The 21,952-nt window shown below is 39.1% G+C and overlaps 1 protein-coding gene across 2 annotated transcripts in view; it reads left to right on the top strand.

The window, feature by feature from the left end:
• ZFX (zinc finger protein X-linked) overlaps positions 1–16,856 on the top strand; it is a 33,564-nt gene extending 16,708 nt beyond the window's left edge. For both annotated transcript variants that reach the window (XM_050936515.1, XM_050936516.1), the window contains exons 4-8: positions 5,523–5,672; positions 5,833–5,976; positions 6,073–6,207; positions 10,933–11,073; positions 13,034–16,856. In XM_050936515.1, coding sequence (XP_050792472.1) covers positions 5,523–5,672; positions 5,833–5,976; positions 6,073–6,207; positions 10,933–11,073; positions 13,034–14,220 — 1,757 coding nt within the window. In that variant the 3' untranslated portion in view covers positions 14,221–16,856. The remainder of the gene's footprint in view (positions 1–5,522; positions 5,673–5,832; positions 5,977–6,072; positions 6,208–10,932; positions 11,074–13,033) is intronic.
• Positions 16,857–21,952: the final 5,096 nt, after the last annotated feature.

Here is a 21,952-nt window from a genome sequence, read left to right as displayed (position 1 = left end):
TCAAGAGCTTAGTTTTTACTGTGCTAAGTAGACAGGAGCCAAATTATAGGAATTGGAACTACTTTGCTGCAGAGCCCACCAAGACCGACTAATGACAGATATCAGTCTTGAGTCCTGGGAAATTTATCTATGATAGATTTCTGTTTCTTGGGATTGTAGGAAGTTCGCAGTGTCATCTTACATTAAAGAAATGTCAGGATGGCCTGGCATTGTGTTAGGCACCATCATAACAGTGTTCTGTGTGGAAAAGAAAGTGGGCACAAGATATACTAGACTACATCAGGAAGTAAAATTGCCATTTCAGTGTACAGAAAGTCTAGCCTTTCAGTTGCAGTACAAATAAACAGTTAAATGTACAGATTGAGCGAAAGGTCAGTTTGGGAAATACAGCCTGTTTAGGATCCTACTTGAGTATAAACATTATGGAAGAATGCAACAACCTTTTGCGTTAAGGAAATACTAAACTAAGCAAGTTGTTCTAGAAGCTGGCAAACAACTTCTCCTAAGTATGTTGTCTGTTACCTGTGATAGTGAGAATCTATGGCAATGTAAGGACAGAACTCATGTTGTTGTTGTTCCTGACGGGCTCCAGAGACCTGGGGCCAGATTCTTAGTGAAATTGATGTAAATATGGAGTTGTTGTTTTTTTTTTAATTCAAGGACTGGATTGATGTGGTATTTATTGATGAATATGTATGTGTAAAAGGATGGCACCTGAATTGTGCCCAATTTGTATATTTTTGGAGTAGAGAAATGTAAGAAGGTTATATCATTTGGTCTTTCCAGGGTCACATTTTGACATAGTTTGTAGTGCAATTTGTTCATATATAAGAATTTTTTCATTTTAGATTTAATGTTTGCTGGGAGGCAAATGCTGTAGTGGTATGATGATTGTGGGTGATCACTTGTTACCGAGTATGATCATCCTCCATGGGAGTTATGGGTCCTCCGGTGGCTAATAAGACCAGTCCTTGAACCACATGTTCTATTTCAATGGGGACAGATGTTTTCAGGCTCAGCATGAGGCTGTTGACCATGACTGGAGACCAGTCTTTCCTTCCTCCTGCGCCTCTTGTCCTCTTCAGCTTGTTGGTGAGCAAGTTCAAAATGCAGGGGACCATCACGTAGGACTTCACTCCATTTTAAGCAATCCTAGGCAAGTGTCTCCCAAGTATCAATGTCAATATTACATTTTTTTAGGTTGTCCTTCAGCGAGTCCTTATAACGCTTTTGTTGTCCACCCACATTACGGTAGTAGTATAGTAGACAACAGATTAATTCAATGTTATTAATATATAAGCTATATTTTGTTTTTCCTTGTACTACTCTTAGTCATTCCCATATTATCTCTTGGTCTTACTGTTCTTCCTCCATATGGAGACTATCTAGATATGCTTTCGATTAGGGGTTCTCAAGATTTTTCATGTTGTGGACTACATTAACAGATTCTTTGATGGACCACTTCTACCTTTGCGCATAATTGTGCAGTCTACCTTCCTCTTCCATTTGTGATCACGTAAAATCACTGTAGCGACTATAGCAATTGCTTACATAGAAAAAAGTAACATTAGGAAAATGTATTTTTCACCATTTTAAAAGTAAATTTAGCAACTGGAAATGAGAAAAGAGCCAGCATCATGTGATCATGAGCTCTATGAAGACCACCAGCAAGTGAGCATGCATTCTTTGAGAAATTAAATTAACAGATAGGAACACATTTTCCTTTTTTACTTCCAGGAGGGAGAATATAAGAAAATGGCAGCATCCTGTGTTTGGCGCATTCATGAGTAAGACAGGTATGGGGTAGTACCCTTGGATAGGTCATGTATTTAAATTAAAAATTCAAGCATCTAAGAGGCTTCACATTTTAAACATAGACTAGGTTGATGTTTGTAAACCTTCTTTTCTCTAACGGAGGTTGAGAAGCTTGAAAAATAAGGAAAATGCGTGGAAAGTGTTCATTTAAAAAAAAAATTCACTATATAACCAAAATAACTTTTTTAGACTGCACCCTAAAATAAGTAATTACAAGGATGATACCAAAGCCCAAATAAACCAGTATAGACAGATGCTTCAGTGTGACAGGCACAGTACATGTCTTGATCACTAATGAACCACCCAGCTAGACTGTGGATAGCAGACAATGGCCAGCAGCTGCAGTCAAACTATACTTCAGTGGAAACATGCTTTATACATAGAGCCAATTGGAGAGAGAAGTGGTGTTATTTCTGCTGGGATATATTTTGTTTCCTCCTTGTTTCCATCTCACCTTCTGATTTCCTTTGCCTTCTTTCCTTGTTATCTCTGATATTGTCTTCTTGTACTCTTTCTCATCTTTTCTTCCCCACTTTTCTCCTATTAAATTTACTGCACTATTTATCATATTTTCTACTCTTTTCCTCTAATCTGCCAAGCACTGCTAGCATATTAATGCTGCAAACTCTCCCAGAAATATGTATGAGAATTTTTCCTCCGAGGGGAAAATTTGGCCCTATATTTCTACACATACTCACATTTTAAAAGTTTGGCATGTTTTTGTTGTGTTTCTTAAATAGGATTATTAAAGGATACTTATATTAAATAGGAGTCATATTTGAGGTGTTTATATAATGAGAAGGGGAGTCAGGAAACAAACTAATTATAATTGTGTACGTTGACATATGCACCAATTGCCTTAAAATTACATCTTTCACAAAGGATACTCTCCAGCGTAGGAAGACCTTATCCTTTATCCGGAGGAGAAGGAACTGAGTTTCTGATTCATAAGCCAGAAACCTATACATTATTTAAAAAAAATATTTAAAAAACAAAAACACCCCCACCACACTCTACAATTAGAAGTTTATTGTTTTTAAAAAGAAAGCCAAAAACAATCCCTGCCTAACTTAGGATTCTGGGCTCTAGAACTTTCAGTTATTTTTTTCCTTGTTAAAGATTTGTTCCTGCATCCATTTAAGTCAATGGCAAATTTTCCATTGACTTCAGTGGTGCAATATCAAGCCCGGTTGATGAGAAAGCGCTATCTAGATGGACAGTGCTGATAATCAATCCAGAAGGGAGTAATTAAATCCTATAGAAGGAACAGAACCGAAAAAGTATACTTAAAGAATGATAGTAATACATTTCCCCCCCCATGCTAGAATTTTATTTATGGTTGTGGTCTCATGTATATTCCTAGGAATTTTTTATAAAAGTGCATCCAGGTAGCTGAGAACACCTCCTGTAAGGTTGCATTTTCAAAGTGATCAATAATAACATATCACCATAAAGTCTTGCCTTTTTTCTCCGTTTAAAAGGTTCATTACAGCTATGTTAACAAGGACATTATCTCTTGATCTAGGGTCTTGTTCCTAAAGGCATTTCAGATAGTACTCTTGTTTTTCTAGGACTTTGGAAGCAATGTATTATGCACTGTTCATTCATCATTCACTTGAAAAAATAGTGTTTGGTGCATTCCTGCTGCCATTTCTCGTGATGGGACTAGTAGATTAAAGAACGTTTTTAATATTTTGTGATGTAATATAATGCATAATATTCTCTGCAAATAGTGATAGCTACTAATTTACATTCCTTGTTGAGAAATTTTATGCATTTGTAAACGTATAGTACGGATGAGAGAGACAATATATTGATTTGTATATGGTTTAAAGATTTTATGTTGTCACAATTGCACAGTAATAATAATAATAATACCTAATCTTGTATAGTGCTTTGCATCAGTAGATCTCAAAGCACTTTACAAAGGAAGTCAGCATGATGCTCAGGCTGGCTTCACTGTTCATGAGTGGCAAAAGCATGATTGAATAATGCAGATCATTCCAGATGAGCCAATAAGACTTTTATACCATGACATCATGTGCTGTGTATATGCCACATGTTACAGAAAGCTATTAGAAAATTTTTAGTGTTTTAAAAGATTTTATTGATACTGTTTTGCATTTCTTCTCCTCTAAAATTCATGCCTTTTGTTACCATTATTCCAAACTATACATGACTTTGAAGGAGCCATAAAAACCTCAAAAAGAGATGTAAAGTATTTATTGTACATAATGTCATATATTTTAAGTCCAGTTCTTTGGACTCTGCCAGTGCTAGAAGAAAATGCTGGATCCTGTTGGAAATGGGAAATCCCTGTAGGGTTGTGAAATAGTGGACTTTGTGAGCCTGTGGAAATTAATATTTTGGGATAAAAGTCTTCATTTGGGCAAAGAAATATTTTCTTATGGTTTGTGTTTTAAAAAGATGTCAGGTTTCTGAAGCTGCTTATGAGGTTGCTGTGTTAGAAGCACTACCAGTACTAGTGGCTTAGTGGGCAGAGAGCAGGTGAGCCAGTTAAAAACTGCATGAAAACTAAATTTATCACATGAATGTGGGTATATGTGTGTGAACTATATTTTCATTCTGCTGCTTGGAGGAAGTCCATTGAGGAGCAGCAATGGAACAGGCACAGTCTTCCTTTAAGAGATTGTTTTGCAATGAATTCAAAATAATAGTGGTGGATGGATATAGGACTGTAATACTACGTACAATTTAAATTCCTTTCTGTAGGGAAGTTGACAAGAATTAATGGAATCAGAATTTGTCAGTGTTAGAGTGTCAATTAATTAGTTTGAAACCGAACATAGTCCATTCTTTTATGAGCAAGCAGAGTCTGGGATTGCTTAAAATGTTGCTGCTTGGTTAGTGGGAAAAGACAAACCTAGTGTTTTTGTGTAGTTAACTCCCTTTCTAGCCAACTAAAGTAGCAGTATTAATAGGTTTAGAATGGAGCTAGGTCCAGTTCTCAGCTGAAGGGACATCTGTAATATGTGGCCTTATGGGAGAGGTGAGAGGAGTGAAGGACAGCTCTTGACAGGAAGGGAGTTAATAGCTTTTTGGATGTGTGTATGGAGGGGAGAAAGTCATTAAAAACTGAAGAAGTGTATGAAACCTGGGCTATAGAATAAGTACTAGTATGCTGTTTTTTTCCCCTCTTCTTACTGCAGTTTGCTATTTTGGGATATTTCCTGATGGTTGTCATTCATCTTCTCCTCTTTGGTCCAAATTGTAGTACTGGTTCTGTATATTAGTGGTCAAGGAAGGGCAACCTAGAGAAGTTGTGAGGCAGTTTTGTGTTCTTCATTGTGGCTGTTGCTGTCTCTTACTGCCTTCATCACCAGTATATTTTGGCTAGCTTGGGTTGAAATAGGGCATAAGGGCTGCCCGTTTCATCAAGTAATACAAGAATGCTGCTACCTTTTTTTCTAATAGAGTGGTGCAGCTTATCACTTTTATCTAGATGGTGAAAATTTTGCATCTTGGATTTGCTTCCATCTCTCTCTCTTTTTTTTTTTTTTTTTTTTTTTTTTTTTTTTTTAAGGAATCTTAAGCAATTCTTTGTGTGGCTTCTTCCACTGCATTGTCAAACCAGTAAATTTATTTTCATTTTTAACCGTTTTAAAACTGAAATGATAAAGCAAATCCTCTCTCATTTGCAGCTGTTTATATAGATTGTGTGATCATATCATAATTTGTCTTTGTAGTGGATGATACTGGGAAGATAGAGCATGAAGGTTCTGCTGAAATTACCATGGAAGCAGATTCAGAAGGTGATCCGTGTAAAGTGGACAGCATTTGTCCAGAAGTCATCAAAGTATATATCTTCAAAGCTGATCCTGGAGAAGATGATTTAGGTAAATCAGCATGGTCATTTTAGAATATTCTAACTTTATTTCTGAAATCCTGTATACTCTGATACTGTGGTTTTTCTCAAATCATGTATGAAGAGCCATGAATGTAATTTGGTAGAAATGTACTTTAAAAAAACACTTTTATTCTGGTCTTCTTAATTAGGAGGCACAGTAGACATTGTGGAGAGTGAATCTGAGAATGATCATGGAGTGGGACTACTGGATCAAAACAGCAGTGTTCGTATTCCAAGGGAAAAAATGGTTTACATGACTGTAAACGATTCTCAGCATGAAGATGAAGATTTAAGTAAGTAGGTGGCCTTTTTTTGGGGACAGGGTTTCTATTTTCAATTATGGGAAATTATTATTAATGTTGTTTATTCTTAATTCCTTTTTCTGTTAGATGTTGCAGAAATTGCTGATGAGGTTTATATGGAAGTGATTGTAGGTGAAGAAGATGCAGCAGTGGCCCATGAACAGCAAATTGATGACACTGAAATTAAAACTTTTATGCCTATAGCGTGGGCAGCAGCTTATGGTAGGTCATGTACAAGCACTTCTTCAAGACTGAGATTGGTGGTAGCAAAATATCTGCAAAAGCATTTACAATCAGAATGTTATGGCATTATAAATAAATAGGTATATCTCCCATTATTATTATTATTATTATTATTATTATCTCCTAGAACTGGAAGGGATCTTGAAAGGTCATTGAGTCCAGCCCCCTGCCTTCACTAGCAGGACTAAGTACTGATTTTTGCCCCAGATCCCTAAATGGCCCCCTCAAGGATTTAACTCACAGCCCTGCGTTTAGCAGGCCAATGCTCAAACCACTGAGCTATCCCTCTCCCAGATGTGTCCTACAGTTGCAAAGTGCTGTCACCCATACATTTCTAAACAGATTCCTGAAAAGGAAGATGAAATTTTTAAAGCAAGCCTCTCTTTGTTTCCATTTTAACAGGCATTTCCTTCATATTAATAATGTAGAAGGAGGTACAGCAAGAAGTACACAGTCTTCCAGCTGAAAAATTGTATCTTGAGTGCCTCTGGCTTTCACAGTTTTGGTGTACAATAAAGGCTGACTTGGAAATAGAGAGATGAATATTTTTGTCAAAAGTGACAACCAGGAGAATGTAGGATTCATGTAAATCTTAGCTGAGAAGCAACATGTGACTTTATTTTGGGGTGCCTGGATGAATGCATAAATATATAATCTGGTACTTGGAAAATGAAATACTTTAAAAAAGCAAGCGGGAAGGGGACGCTGTTACTGTACTTTCCATTTAAATAATTCTTGAGTTGTTCTCCAATATTTCAGAATTGTTGTTCTTGAATTTTGGTATCTGGGCACTAATTGAGATCTGAACTGACTTTTCTCCTTGTTGGAGTAGGTCATTTATGTATTTATGTTATAGAAGCACTCAGGTACCTCATCAAGATGGGGACCCTATATGCTAAGTGCTGTCCAAACACATAGTTGGAGACAGTCTTTGCCCCAAAGAGTTTACAGTATAATTTTAAATAAATTGCAACAAGTGATGTAACAAACTAAAGAATGAAGGAGGAAGGATAAAGGCAACAGTGATAGGAACACATGGCTAACTAGCTGTGTGAGTCATTTAAAAAATAACATCCCTTTTGTGTACCTACCTGTCCTTTATTAGTTGAAAGTTTCACGTACTCCTCACAGTTGAAGTGACTGTTGAGGGGGGATTTGAAAGAACAGCAGGGTAATGACTGTACAAATTAATTTAGAGATGGCAGTTGAGGCTGGCATTAGCAGCAACCTGGAAGGGATGAGGTGAGAGGTAACACAGTAAGATAGAACAGTTTCTCCCAAACTTGGGACGCCGTTTATAAAGGGAAAGCCCCTGTCGGTCCGGGCTAGTTTGTTTAGCTGCCACATCTGCAGGTCTGGCTTATCACAGCTCCCTCTGGCCACAGTTCGCTGCAATGGGAGCTGCTGGAAGCGGCGGCCAGTATGTTCCTCAACCTGCGTCGCTTCCAGCAGCTCCCATTGGCCTGGAGCAGCGAACTGCGGCCAGTGGGAGCTGTGATCGGCCGGACCTGTGGACGCAGCAGATAAACAAACCGGCCCGGCCCGCCAGGGTCTTTCCCTAAACAAGCAGTGTCCCGAGTTTGGGAAACACTGAGGTAGAAGAATGGATAAGTGGGTAGGGGCAGCATACTGAAGGGCTTTAAAAGATGAGGAGAAGAAAATGGAATTTCTGATGGGAAAGGGATGCCAGTGGTTGTTCTCAGGAGGAGCAATATGGGCAGAATCTTAACCCCTATGTGGATGGACGTGAGTGGACTGAAGTGGATTTTCCAGGATAGAGAAGGAGAAGATAGATGATTAGGGCTTGGATGAGAGTGTTAGTTGTGCAGGCAGAGAAAATTCTAGATCTTAAAAATGTTTTTGAGGAAGAAGCAGCAAGATTGGAACATATTTTGGATGTGTGGCACTAGAGAGAGTGGAATAAAAGATGACATCTTGATTACAGATCTAAGTGACATGGAACATGGTGGGGTTGTCAGTAATGTCAGAAAAGGGGCAATGAAATGCTGAGGAAATGATTGGAAAAGATGAAGAGAACCAAGAGAAGATGGTGACATAAAAAGCAAAGAGAACAAATATGTCAAGGAGGAGAATGTTTGTTAAGAAGTGCTGAGCGATCAAGGAGGGTGAGGGTGGGGTTGAGATCTTAGATTTGGCCATGAAGAATTCAGACGAGACCTCAGTGAGTGCAGTTTCAATGGGGATCCAGAATGGAGTTTGAAGAACTCAAGTCAATCTAAAGTGGAGATCTTTTAGGGCGTGGGAAACAGTAGTGTGCTTGTATTGTCAGGATTTGGGATTTGATGGGAGAGGTGAGAAAAGGGGAGCAGAAGTCGTGGCCTGGAAGGCCTGAGTGTCACTGGGGTAGGTTGAAGATGGCTTAGAGGAGAGCAGATGAGAAACCTCAAAGTCAATGACAGGTTCAAAGGAGAAAAGAGTGATGGAGGTAATGTTACTAGGGAGACTTAAAAAAATAATAATCACATTTTATTATTTTTCTGCTGCGGTGTGGCAGAATCCAGTGGCTCTACTACTTTCCATTCTAGAAAGTAGGGGAAACAGTTTCCTGTATTAGAGAACATTTAGGTCCAATTTTGTCATGTCATAATCTGTAAGGACCCTTGTGTACATAGCTCAGTTATGTTTTGTTGTCAGATGTGAAATTGGTTCTCACTTCCAAACTCATCTGTCACCTGCACCTGCCACACAGACTCTTCAGCCCTTTTTCTGGCTTTCCTCAGCTGATATATGAAGTTCAGAATCCTCAGGTTATGCATGAGTCTGTTCCTGCCTGCATTTTTTCTTTCATTCATTCCTAAAAACCCACTTCAACTCTTTGCTTTTATTTAGCTGCTTCCTTTGTCTTCTTCCCATTCTTGTCTTCACACCTTCTTATATGCTACCTCTTCCACCTTGAACTGCCTCCTTCTCCTGGAGCATAAAGAGACCACTCTTTGTGAGATCACTCCTTAAAGCTTACATATTCCACAAAATCTTATCAATGTTAAACAACCAACAAAAGATGTGTTCTTAAATAAAAAACAAATCTTAATGATTTCACTTGTAGTTATACCCATTATCTGGTGTGTTATATGTCATTCTGTTACTGTTTGTATATTTAGAATGTAAGCTTGGAGCATGGGTGGTATCTTCTTTGTTTTATAGAGTGTTGAGTTTATTGTTCACACTCGTTAAAATTATCGTATATACTCGATTGTGAGCCGGTTTGTTTATAAGCTGACCCCCTCCCCTCAAGATGGATAAGTAAAAATAGAAAATGTTTATAACCCATTCATAAGCCTACCCTATAATTCAGAGGTCAGCAAACTTTGGCTTCCGGGTCATCAAGATAAGGGGTTGGGGGGCCGAGATGGTTTGTTTACCTCGAGGGTCCACAGGCATGGAGGTAAACCTAAGTAGACAAAGTATCCTGGCGTGCCAGCTGCTTACCCTGACGGGCCAGGACAGCAACTGGTGGGGACATTTTTTTGGGAAGAGGGAGAAGCTGGGAGTCAGGGGAGTAAACCTGTGACTACCCCCCATATGACCTCACTCCTACACTCTCCCCATCCCATCCCTTCCCACCTTATCTGGGGAGATCCGGGGAGGATGTCTCTGACCTGGTTGGAGCTGCTCCTGCAGGCTGGGTAGCGCAGCCGCAACCTGCTCCAGCGGACCAGAGGAGATGGCGCGGCCGCAGCCTGTTCCAGTGGGCTGGGCCGGGCAGCACGGCTGCAGCACGCTCTAGCGGGCAGTGCGGCACGGCCACAGCCTGCTCTGAGCTGCAGCCCTGGAGCTGCTCCTGCTTCGGAGGCTGTGGGGAGAGCAGCGTGGCCAGAAATGGAAAGACACTAGCCCCGTGTCTTCCCTTCTGTCTCTGCTGACTGTGCTGCCTCTCCTTCTTCCCTCTGTTGGGGAGAGGGGCTGTGTTCCACCTCTCCCTCTCTATACCTGTTTGTAAGACGACCCCCTTCTCTGGTGCTTTCCTTTTTTACTAAAAAAAATTCTGCTTATGAACGAGTATATATGGTAATTTGTACAAAGTTAAATTTCCAGGTTTGCATAGAGTATGTTATGTATATTCATGTTGTTCTAGTTCATGTTAAAGTCTCTAGCACATTCAGCAATGACTCCCAAATTAAAGGTCAATCCTGCAAATCCTCTGCATATGGAACTTCCATTATCGTCAAGTAAGTTGGCTTGAACAGAATGGGCATTCACACACAGAGGTCTTACGGGATTGAACCCTAATGGAATAATGGACATCAGGTATAAAATTTGTAACTTGCACATGTTCCCTGAGATTAGAAATTCTTTGTACAGAATTACTAACCAGAAATATATGGGAAAATCTTTTCTTAAAATGCAATATTGAGATTAGAAAGAGCGAAACCTTTGTTTTCTTCTGTAAACTACATTGGATGTGAATCCAGATCCTTCCCCATACAAATCCAGTACCTGCACCATTCAGTTTATACTCAGTTATACAGTTGTTTTAGTCTTAGATTTTGTCGTATACTGAGAAGAGTGCTTGTGGATGAATTAATTTTAATGGCCTTTTGGTTTAACAACATTACCATAGTTTAGCTAATAGTTTTCAAGTTAAAAGGTTCTCTTGCCTATTTTTCATTTATCATTATAGTTTCTGTAGTCCAAATAAATTTTAGAGTAACTGTGGTAGGTAATTTTAATCTATTTTATTAGGTAATAATACTGATGGGATTGAAAGTCGGAATGGCACTGCAAGTGCTCTCTTGCACATAGATGAGTCTACTGGACTTGGGAGACTAGCTAAACAAAAACCAAAGAAAAGGAGGAGACCTGAATCCAGGCAGTACCAAACAGGTGAGTACTTAGATGCTTAGGTAATTTAGTGGTAGGGCCATAAAAGCACCTTGATAGAGACATATGGATGCTCATAAACAAATGTGCATTGCCACTGAGACTTGAAGACACAACGTTCTGTAGAGAGAATATGGTTACTTTGCTTCTTGAATTTGTTGGCAAGATGTTCAGCTCACAAAGCCAACTTGTATTTTCTTTTTAAAATTCTGAAATAAAAATGTTAGGAAAACTTAACATCACAGCTTCAAATGGTAGTGAATCCTTCTGAGACAAAACAAAAGCAATATTGTGGCAAAAAGTTAAATTCATATACATTTAATTTGTTAAACAAATCTGAATTGACTAGCATATACAACCTTTTTCAAAAACTGATCTTGGCCTAATAAAATATTGCTGTAAATGGTACTTTTCTAAAAAGCTGGTTGTCTTTTTTGTAGATACGTTAAACTGAATAAAGTTAGTTATGGCAGTTAATTTAACAAGTAACTAAAGAAGTTTGAATATCATAAGTTAATTTATCTAGTATAACTTCTATACATGTTCTCTCATGTCTCTTAAACTTACTATAATTATGAAATAAGTTGCCCTAATGGTTTTTTCAGAATCTTTCCTTGAAACCACAAGAGCAGGTGCATGATGTTGACATTAGTAGGCTTCTACCTTCCCTGAATTATTTATTTTTCTAATGAAGTAAAAAGAGCACCTCTCCATTTATTTAGGTGTCCTTGACTTAAAACACAGATATCAAAAACTCCTTTCCATTGTAACTAAACTGCATCAGTTCTAATTCATGTAGCCCCCACATAGCAGACCAAGTGAATTAGAGGTTGAAATAATCCTTCCTTTTGTACCACCAACCACCCTGTTAATTTTCCCTTATTTAGGGGAAATGTTCCCAGAAGGTAATCAAATTCAGGCTAATTTGGACAAAGATGAGGGAATGAGTTCTAAAGCTGAGGAGCCCTTACATAAAATGTTCTCCCATTGACCCACTCCCATTCATACCAAGAGGAGTCCAGTTTGAACATCTCTCCTGCTTGTAACCATGACATATGGCATGAGGAGGGAGGTAGTGTCTCGGATACATAGGTCCTTGATATTTAGTGCAGATCATATGGCACCGATGTAATATGCTCACAAGGCGATGTTCCACTTAACAAGTGAGCTGATGAGTTTTGCACCAAGTTCAGTCTGAGGGTGGTTTTAATGTGTAAATCTATGTAGATTTCATTGTAGTAGTATAATCCTGAGAAGAAAAAGACATGGATAACACACGTAAGTTCTGCTTCTGAAAGAAATGATTGCTACTTCCTTGCCATTCATATATGAAAAAAATCCATCCTCTCCTCTGCTATCTGATCTAATAGCAAACAGAATGTACAATATATTACAGAAATTATATTGCATAGGAGTGTTTGTGGTATGAATGGACTTAATTCATTTTGTTAAACTTTGAAATCTGGAATGTTGTGGGGACCATAAATACTTTGCTGTGTGAGGTTGTGTCATTGATTCATAGAAGTTGTCCTTTAATATACATTTTCCATTTTTATTAAAACGTATCGATTCTGATTAAAGACAATGTTGAGGAATGTTTGAAGGGTCTGTAATCACTGACATGTTATCTTATTCCTTATTGAGTTTCTACAAATTTCTTTCATGTAGTCTGTGTGACATTGATTCATTGGTTGTAAAGATGCCCTTCTCTCTGTATGTCTCATACTTGACAGTAGTGCCAAATACAGAAGTTTTGAGTCTGCACTTGTTAGTGTTGGGAAATTCTGACTGTCAGTGCTATAGGATTAGTGCAGAGTAGTGGTTAAAGTGAACTTAATAACATTAATGGAAGTAACTAATTTGGATTTATTTAACAGTACTACTTATTGTTACATAATATTAATTAAATGATTTGAAGTAGAATGTTTGACAGTCAATTTCATCATGCTTTGTTTATTTTCAGCAATAATCATTGGCCCTGATGGCCATCCTTTGACTGTCTACCCTTGCATGATTTGTGGAAAGAAGTTTAAATCCAGAGGTTTCTTGAAAAGGCACATGAAGAACCATCCAGAGCACCTTCTTACTAAGAAGAAATACAGATGCACGGACTGTGATTACACTACCAATAAAAAAATAAGTTTACATAACCATCTGGAGAGTCACAAGCTGACTAACAAAACAGAAAAGCTTATTGAATGCGATGAGTGTGGGAAAAGCTTCTCTCATGCAGGAGCTTTATTTACTCACAAGATGGTGCATAGGGACAAAGGAGCCAACAAAATGCATAAGTGCAAATTCTGTGATTATGAGACAGCGGAACAAGGGTTACTGAGTCGTCATCTGCTGGCTGTCCACAGCAAGAACTTTCCTCATATTTGTGTAGAGTGTGGCAAAGGATTTCGTCATCCATCAGAGCTCAAGAAGCATATGCGAATCCATACTGGTGAAAAGCCATATGAGTGCCAGTATTGTGATTACAGGTCTGCTGACTCTTCTAATTTGAAAACTCATGTAAAGACTAAACATAGTAAGGAAATGCCATTCAAGTGTGATATTTGTTTTCAGACTTTTTCAGATACCAAAGAGCTGCAGCAGCATATACTTATACATCAAGAAAGCAAAACACATCAGTGTTTGCATTGTGACCACAAGAGCTCAAACTCAAGTGATTTGAAACGGCATATAATTTCAGTCCACACAAAGGATTACCCTCACAAGTGTGATATGTGTGATAAAGGCTTTCATAGGCCTTCAGAACTGAAAAAACACGTGGCAGCCCACAAGGGTAAAAAATTGCACCAGTGCAGACATTGTGACTTTAAGATTGCGGATCCATTTATTCTAAGTCGCCACATTCTCTCAGTTCACACAAAGGATCTTCCATTCAGGTGTAAGAGATGTAGAAAGGGGTTTAGGCAACAAAATGAGCTAAAAAAACACATGAAAACGCACAGTGGCAGGAAAGTTTATCAATGTGAGTACTGTGAGTATAGCACTACAGATGCCTCAGGCTTCAAACGGCATGTTATTTCTATTCATACAAAAGACTACCCTCACCGTTGTGAATACTGCAAGAAAGGTTTCCGAAGGCCTTCAGAGAAGAACCAGCACATTATGCGGCATCATAAAGATATTGGGCTGCCTTAAAGTCTCTTTTACAGACTTACGGCTTGGAGTTGTAAAGGATATTGCTTTTCAGGCAGTCAGCTTATTTTAAAGCCAATCACCTGCGATCACAAAAAAATAAAAATAAAAAATACTGTGCATTTGATTTATTGCTGTATACAAATAGGATTATTGCTTCTAGCTGACTTTTATACGTTTTGTTCAATAGCGTGTTCTGAATTCTATTCAGTTTGTTTAATAAATGAGGAAAAGATGGCAACAATAAAGTTGCATTTAATACAGTAAACCCTGTCTCATACTGAATTTTTCAACCGTAATAGCTTATTTAAACATTTATCTTACTGACTTTGTTGGTACTCAGTGTCCATGTTAATGCAGTTTTGTTATGAATTTTAAAAATATTTTAAATTTTCTCTTGCTAAAATGGTCAGACGTACAAAATAACATGGAGAATTTTAATGTCAAGAATAATGTTAGGGCCAACCTATTTGTCCTATTTTGTGTATACAGAACTTACGGCATATTAAAAACTTTCCATTTGAGCAGTTATATTTAATATTACTGAACAAAAAATACATTTTGCATTTTTATTCAGGTTTCCTTACAAAGGATCTCATTCCTCCCTTTATAATAAGTAAAAATGATGGGGGCATTTTTTTAATACTTATGCTTTTTGGAGTAAGAATTTATTCATAAGTATTATGTTTATTCTCTGTGCTTCTTTGTCTTTGAATGGTTATGTATCACAAAAGAGTTTTGGTTTTCTCAACTTCCTGCTGACTAACATTGGAAATATAAAATATAGCTCTTCCACTTACCTGGATAGGCTGCAACTTCTTGTGTGTACAGCTAAGTGTACCCCCAAATTGAATATGATTTTATGTATAACAACATGCAACAGCAGTATTTGGGTCAAATCAGATTTTGCTGGGAATTATTTTAGTTTTATTCTAAAGTCCAACAGATGTCTCAGATAATTTTGCAAATGTATTATTTAGAGAGAGAACTTCAGGAAATAGTAGGAGCAGATGATTTTTAAGGAACAAAGATCCAATTTTAATGCAGATAGCCTTAATAAAAATGAATTATGACAGAGGCAGAACTGTTTTTAAAGAGAACATTTTCATGAACCATCAGCAGCTGTTCTAAGCTGCTGTTTATTAAATACTTAATATCCAGAATTAACCCAGTTTTTCTAGTCTGTTTATAAACAAATGGGAGAGCATTATAATAGTATGTAATTTTACCACCTGAAGTCTATTACTAAGATAAAGCTGCAATGCAATATTGGTTACTAATTGCTGTATAAATGTGTAAGATATAAAGTCATGTATCTTGAGATGACAAAAGGTAAAACAAAACTGAATTGCTTAATTACAAGTTCCGTATTAGGGCCTGATTCTGGAGTCCTTATTCAAATTCCCACTGAAATAAGTGGTTGATTGAGTAAGGATTGTAGGATGTGGCCCCAAATGACTATAGGCTTAGACAGATTCTGCAAGCATTAATCCTACCAAGTAGCACTTACTGATAGTAGTTCCATTATCTGTAATAGGACTACTCACTGGGAGCAAGGGATGCAGAAGTTGGCTCTCAGTCCTTAATCAGACCCATAGTGAATGAGTTTTCCTCTTTCAGATGTTTGTATCCTAAATCTTTGCCATTTTTGTTTTCTTATTGAGAACTGCAGCTATTGCTCAGCCGGTCCATATGTTTTATTGTAAGTGTAAACACTTGAGTTTAACTTGGACTTGTCTTTTCAAGCAAGGCTAATGCTTTCTAATGCTGTTTTTCCCCATACTTGTTTGTGATGTCTGATTAATAGTGCCAGACGTACTGATCCAGTCCTACGTTGGCTAATGTTGCTAATAATAAAGAGATCCTGACCGTTTCACGTGTAACTGGGGAGCAGACTCCTGTGTCTGACTTCAGTGGGAATCTATGTGGTCATAGCAGTCTGCCTGCAAGCTGTATATTGCAGGATCAAGTCCATAGTGTGTGAAAACTTGGTACACATTTTCTACTGAAATCTTGCAAAATGTCTTTGTTCAGATAGATTTTTCTCTCTAAGTGTTTTGCAAGTGGAAAGCTGAAAACTATAAATTCCACATAAATTCCCACCATATTATTGAGAAGTTCCAGCCATTTTGAACTATATATTTTTAAATAAGCTGAAAGACTAAGAACACAAACACTTTACACACTTTATTTCTCTTATGTAGTCTGGAATCATACATACTTTTTTTAAAGCACAATACTGAAACCTGTTTTTTAAAGGAGTAATTAAAAGTTTGGTCAAGTGGATTTTGTAAAATGTATTTGTCTGTATAAAGAGAAAATGAAATTGTAGTTATTGTTAATGTACTGACATTAGTTACAGGCTAGTTTTAATTCTTAAATAATTTGATTAGCATATGCTATAAAATGGATGTTTCAGTTTAATGTTTTTAAAAGGTACAGATTTTTACAAGGACACAATATAAATTATTGTTCTGTAGAAATGCCCTGTTAAATATTGTATGTCCCTCCCTCTGTACACTTTGTAAAAAAGAAAAAGAAAAAACAAAATACATGGAATCATATAGGGATGTGTGACATTATTGTAATTGTGTACTTGATAACGTGAAAAAATAAAAATCAGAATATTTTCTTGTTAACGAACGTTTAGCTTACTTGGTTCCAGTACTAAGATAATATTACTTAATGATACACACTTTAAAAAAAAAAACCTAGTAATTTGACCTAAATGTTTATTTTTATTCCCCCATTTCTCAACTTGTGTGCAGTACTGGATACAACGTGTTTAAATGGTTTACATTTGTGAAGCAAATAGAATGACTAATGATCCTTCATTTGGGCATTTGATCATTTCTTATGCTTAGGTTACAGGTGCTTTGAGACCCTAAGAAGGCAGATCCTCTTGTGAGTTCACTTAACTTCTATATCCATGTCGTTAAAACGATTAATTTCTATTAAACTGTTTTTAAAATGTCAGTTCTCCTCCAACAAAGTGGCTAAGTACTAAGTGAAGTTCTACTACAATATCCAGACAATGGATAATTTTTATTTTGTTATTTTCCAGAAGGAACAGCATATGCAGCTATCATAATTAAACTAAATGGACCACACACAAATAATATCTAGATTACAGAGAAGGTAAGAAACATTTATCCACTGGGGGCCTAGAGGGAACATGTCTAATAATCAAAATGCCAAACACTTCAAACTAGTACCCTTTAACAGGACTCTTACTGATGGATGACTTTGTGTATGGGTGTGTTGATGAGAATCTAATCAATTGTCCGAGCCATTGCAGGAAGAAAAACCAAGACACCAAGAATATGGTTTAACTAGGCTGCAACCAGACATGCCAAACCTGTGAAAAAATGCAGAAATTGGGCTTATTTGGCTGAATTGGCTTGTGAGTTGCTTGTTGGCGAGTTTTTGGCTTGTAGCTGGTTTGGCTTGTAGTCGTTTTTTTCGATCGGCTCCCAGCAAGCAGGGCCAAGGGGAGATAAGGGGAGGAGAGAGTCAGGGGTGCACAGTGGGCCCACCACAATCCTAGACTGCATGCCGGGGGGATCTAGGCACATAGAGTGTTGGGGTTCTTAGAGATTGGCTTGTTTTGGCCTTGTTTTGAAATGGGATTAGCTTGATTTTTGGCTTATTGTGAAAGTTGGGGTGCTTATTTACCATGTGAAAGTTGGCAACTGTGGCTGCAACTTTACTAAGTAACATATTTGGGAACTAGCCAGCAATAACCGATCCAACTCAGGTCATCCAATGTAATTTCTACCACCTGTGATATGCTCTCCACCTTCTATTCCATTTGGTGAGTACCTGGGGGGAACTATTTGGGGATTTAGTGACCCCATTACCTTGGCCCCAACACCATTGCTGGGGCCCCATTGCCTTCCCCTATACTGTTCAGGGTTAATGAGGTGAGAAAGAGAGTTGTCTCACTATACCAGACATTAGGAGACCCAGCCCAATTCCCCAGCTTCTTTAGGAGATGCCTTCTAGTCTGCTTCCAATGCCAGTTTTCTAAGGAACTGGATCCTTATTGAGTGAGTACATGCACTGGCATCTGTCACAGGGAGGTACTAGCAATTTCCTTGGCTGCTTCCCGCCATCCAGGCTGTTACCAATTCCTTCCTTAATCACCACCAGAATCATACCCACTTCTCAGTTGGAGAAGAATACCACCTCTTTGAATAACATGAAATTTTGTGATGGGAAATCCTTATCCTTACCCACTCATCTAATTTAGCTACTAGCTGATTTACCCCTCTCCTGGCCTTCTCCCCTCACAAAGGCCAGGTAGCTCCCCTTCCAGACCCTCTATTGTGGAATCTCTGGCCAGGTTACACTTACCCCTGGAAAAGTACTTGGCTCCACTCCCTAATCTTTGTCCTAATTCTTAACTCCACCCCTTTACCAAATCCCCAGATAGTTTCCCCCTCCCCCAGGTGTACACTGATCTATTCACATGGCTTCGCCCAGCCTAGCAAGCATAAAAGGGGCATCTGCTAACCCCAGCTGTTGCTCCTCCATTCAGGCCAACTCAGAGCTGCCTCACTGTTGGGACCCAACTGTGAACTTCCTGGGGAACTGGCAACCTACTTGCGGCTAAATACACAATACTGTGCCCGCATGTCTAGCTGCCAACTCCTGGGATCTGTTCTCTTGAGCCTGAAGAAATAAACAGGAAGAACTTAGCACATTTATACCGCTGAATTATCATTCCTGTCAGGAGATCTCTATACCCTTCTCTGCATTCAGATGCCACCTTCGATAGCCAGAAGCCATTGGACTCCCATTCCAAGCTGTGCTGTGGATGTAGTCACTCCAATCCTGAATGGATGGGATTCTAATTCACCAGAAGAACCTCAACAATATGTGCTCTTCTACATCATGAACTGGTTTCCTTTTCCATGGTAACTTCCTGTGAAGAAAGAATGGCCTGACAAACAGGTTTCTGCATTATACTAGTTTGTACTGCTTTGATTAGCCAATCCCAGCTCCCTTACTCTGGTAGTAGTATAATTCACTGTGGTCTTTTGACACTCAGGATAAGATCCACAAACAAGACATAGGCATTGCAACGTCTTTCTTTTAGGTGCTCTGCAGCCTAGTAGAATTCAAAACGCCGAGTTAGGTGCCCAGGCTCCCCATACAAGGCATGGGGATAATTAGGTGCCTAAGATTGGGATTCACAAAAGCCAATAAACTGAACAGCTAATAAGCTAGCCAATAAAAAATCCTGAGGAAAGGAGCATGACCTAAGCTCCAACCCTTAAAGAGTTAAGCGGACACTTTCTTCCACTTGTGATTCATAGCCATGTGCCCTCCTGGAGTTTCTGTCCTAATCACTGGGCTATGGGGCATTCTTAGGTGGGGCTCCTTCAGTCTCTCCTGTTGAAGCTGTTTCACTTTGTATAAATAATTAAATCGTCAATGGAACAGGTTGGAACTTGGGTTTCCCACCTCCATGGGGAGTGTCCCAACCCCTGGGCTATAGAGTCATTCTCATGCATGTTCTGGTCCAATGACTATGTAGTGGATAAAATTGTAACAGCTTCCCACAGGTGAGCAGTAGGAGCCCAGTATGGCCTAGTGGTTGGGACATAGAAAACCTAGCTTCAAGTCCCTGCTTCACACCAGGCCGAGGGGGATTTGAACCTTAGTTTCTCATAGCCTTCATGAGAGCTCTAAGCACTGGGTGATCATACGTAAAGGGAGCAGTGACACCACCATCATTTTGAGTGGGGGCTCAATCTGGTAAGCATGCTCAGAGCATGCCTACCACATCAGCCAAGATAGGTGGGGCAAATGCCTACTTAGGCAGAAGCTAAGTGCTGGGCATCAGGACTGAGTTGGCTTGCATGCTCACCAGCAGAAATTTAGGCATCTATGGGGACTCGGAAACTGATGCACTTAGGGAATTTAGGTGCCTGTGGGGTTAGCTGCTAAAGTGGGGTGTTGAGGATCTAAATTTTGGATTTAAGTGCCTAAATCCTTCATGGCTCTAGCCCTCATAGTCAGATCTCTTTCCCCCCATACAACCCCTTTGTAGACTCCTAAACTTCCAAAATCTATCTGAATCCTCCCTTGCTGACCTTTAACTGCTGTGATAGAGACCATCCCTCCAATAGCCTAACAAAAACCCACTATCAGGCTTCTGGTAATTGGTATCTTCCTGTAAAGTGGGTTGTTCAATAAACAACCCAAAATACCATGTGATGCCAGCCCATGGTGTACCCACTATACCACAGCATATGGTATGCACTTGGGAAATAAGGCAAAATCTGAGAGGGCGCACACCTGCTTTCAAGTGGAGTTGAGTAAATTCCAGAATGAACCAGAATGTTCATGGGGCTAGTTGCTTTGCAATGAAGTAAAACAGGTCACATGCCAAGATTCTAGAGGCCTAGTTGGACCTGAATGGGCTCCCTGCTGGCTCCCAGCTGCAAATCTCAAGCTCTGCCCACCTCACGCACTGAGTGACTTGAAGAACTGGTAGTTATCAACGTGGGCCACTGCCTGGTATTTTACTTCAGAATTGCCTCTCTTGCTCCTGACCTTGTCCCTGAAAATAGTGAGTGACACTATGACAAGAAAGCACCTCAGAGAAGTATGTATTTTACTAGCCTCTCTGATACAGTCAGCACCATGTGCCCTGGTGGACACCCCAGACCTAAAGCCAGCATCTGAATTAGGTTTCAGGTCCACTTCTGGCATGCAATCTTCTCATCAAAAGAAATCCTACTGCACTGATTCAGAACGCAATCAATCCTCCATTCCTTGATTTGCCCTTAATAATAAATTGGGTCTGGCCGTGGTAAGCTGCTGCTAAAGGACAGCTTGGATTCTTTAGGATAGATCATATTTTGGGCATAGAGAAGTACTAGGACAGAATTATCTGTCACCTCCAGTATCCTCTCTGACAGTGATCAATAGCAGACACCTCAATGGAAAGCATGAAACTCCTGCAATAAATCTAACTGCACAATACTACATCCTAAGCAAAGATTTCCACTATGTTGCCATTCAGCAGCAGCTATCTATACCACAGCATATACCTTCTGAGGGAGCAGAGTCTAGTGATTTATAGGGATATTGATACTGAAGATGGCTCTTCACAGTCCTTGAGCCAAAAGTACCCCTCTCCTACTCCTGAGGTGTTCTTCAGTATGTTCCTGTTTTGTACGCTTGGCTCATTTATTGGTGCTGAGGTAAATTATCTGATCAAGATCTGTGGACATCTAGTAGGAGGAACTGACCACTGTGACATGGTAAGTAGTATCTGCTCACAGGACAACAGAATTTGGATTTCTCTAAAAAGAAAACCGTCTGGCAGGAATAATGGAGTGAGGGAAGCAGTGGTGTTGAATTGCTAAGTTAGGCAATATTCATTGGAAAGTGTGAGCCTAAAGCTTCTCTAGAAATGAGCAGTTCTGCTACAAAACAGGATTATTCAGATTGCCTCACTTCCTGGTGGCTGTTGCACCTTTGACTTCTTAATGTAACTACAGCTGAGTTTGTGAGGGCCTAATGACATATTTGGAGGGAAACAGCTGACAGATTGTCTTCCTTCCTCTGGATCAAGTTGGAGAAAAGGAACAACTGCCTGCTTGGCAGGTATGAGAGTTTCTGTCACCATGAATGAAAGAAGAAAAAGGCTAAAGTAAGACTCCCCTTTTTACTAAAAACCTCTTCTCTTAACCTAGCTGCAGATGTGACACACTATACA

Source organism: Gopherus flavomarginatus, chromosome 1, assembly GCF_025201925.1.
Source record: "Gopherus flavomarginatus isolate rGopFla2 chromosome 1, rGopFla2.mat.asm, whole genome shotgun sequence".
Lineage (NCBI taxonomy): Eukaryota > Metazoa > Chordata > Testudines > Testudinidae > Gopherus > Gopherus flavomarginatus.
Note: the sequence above shows the minus strand (reverse complement) of the source record. Positions and strands in the feature narration are given on the sequence as shown.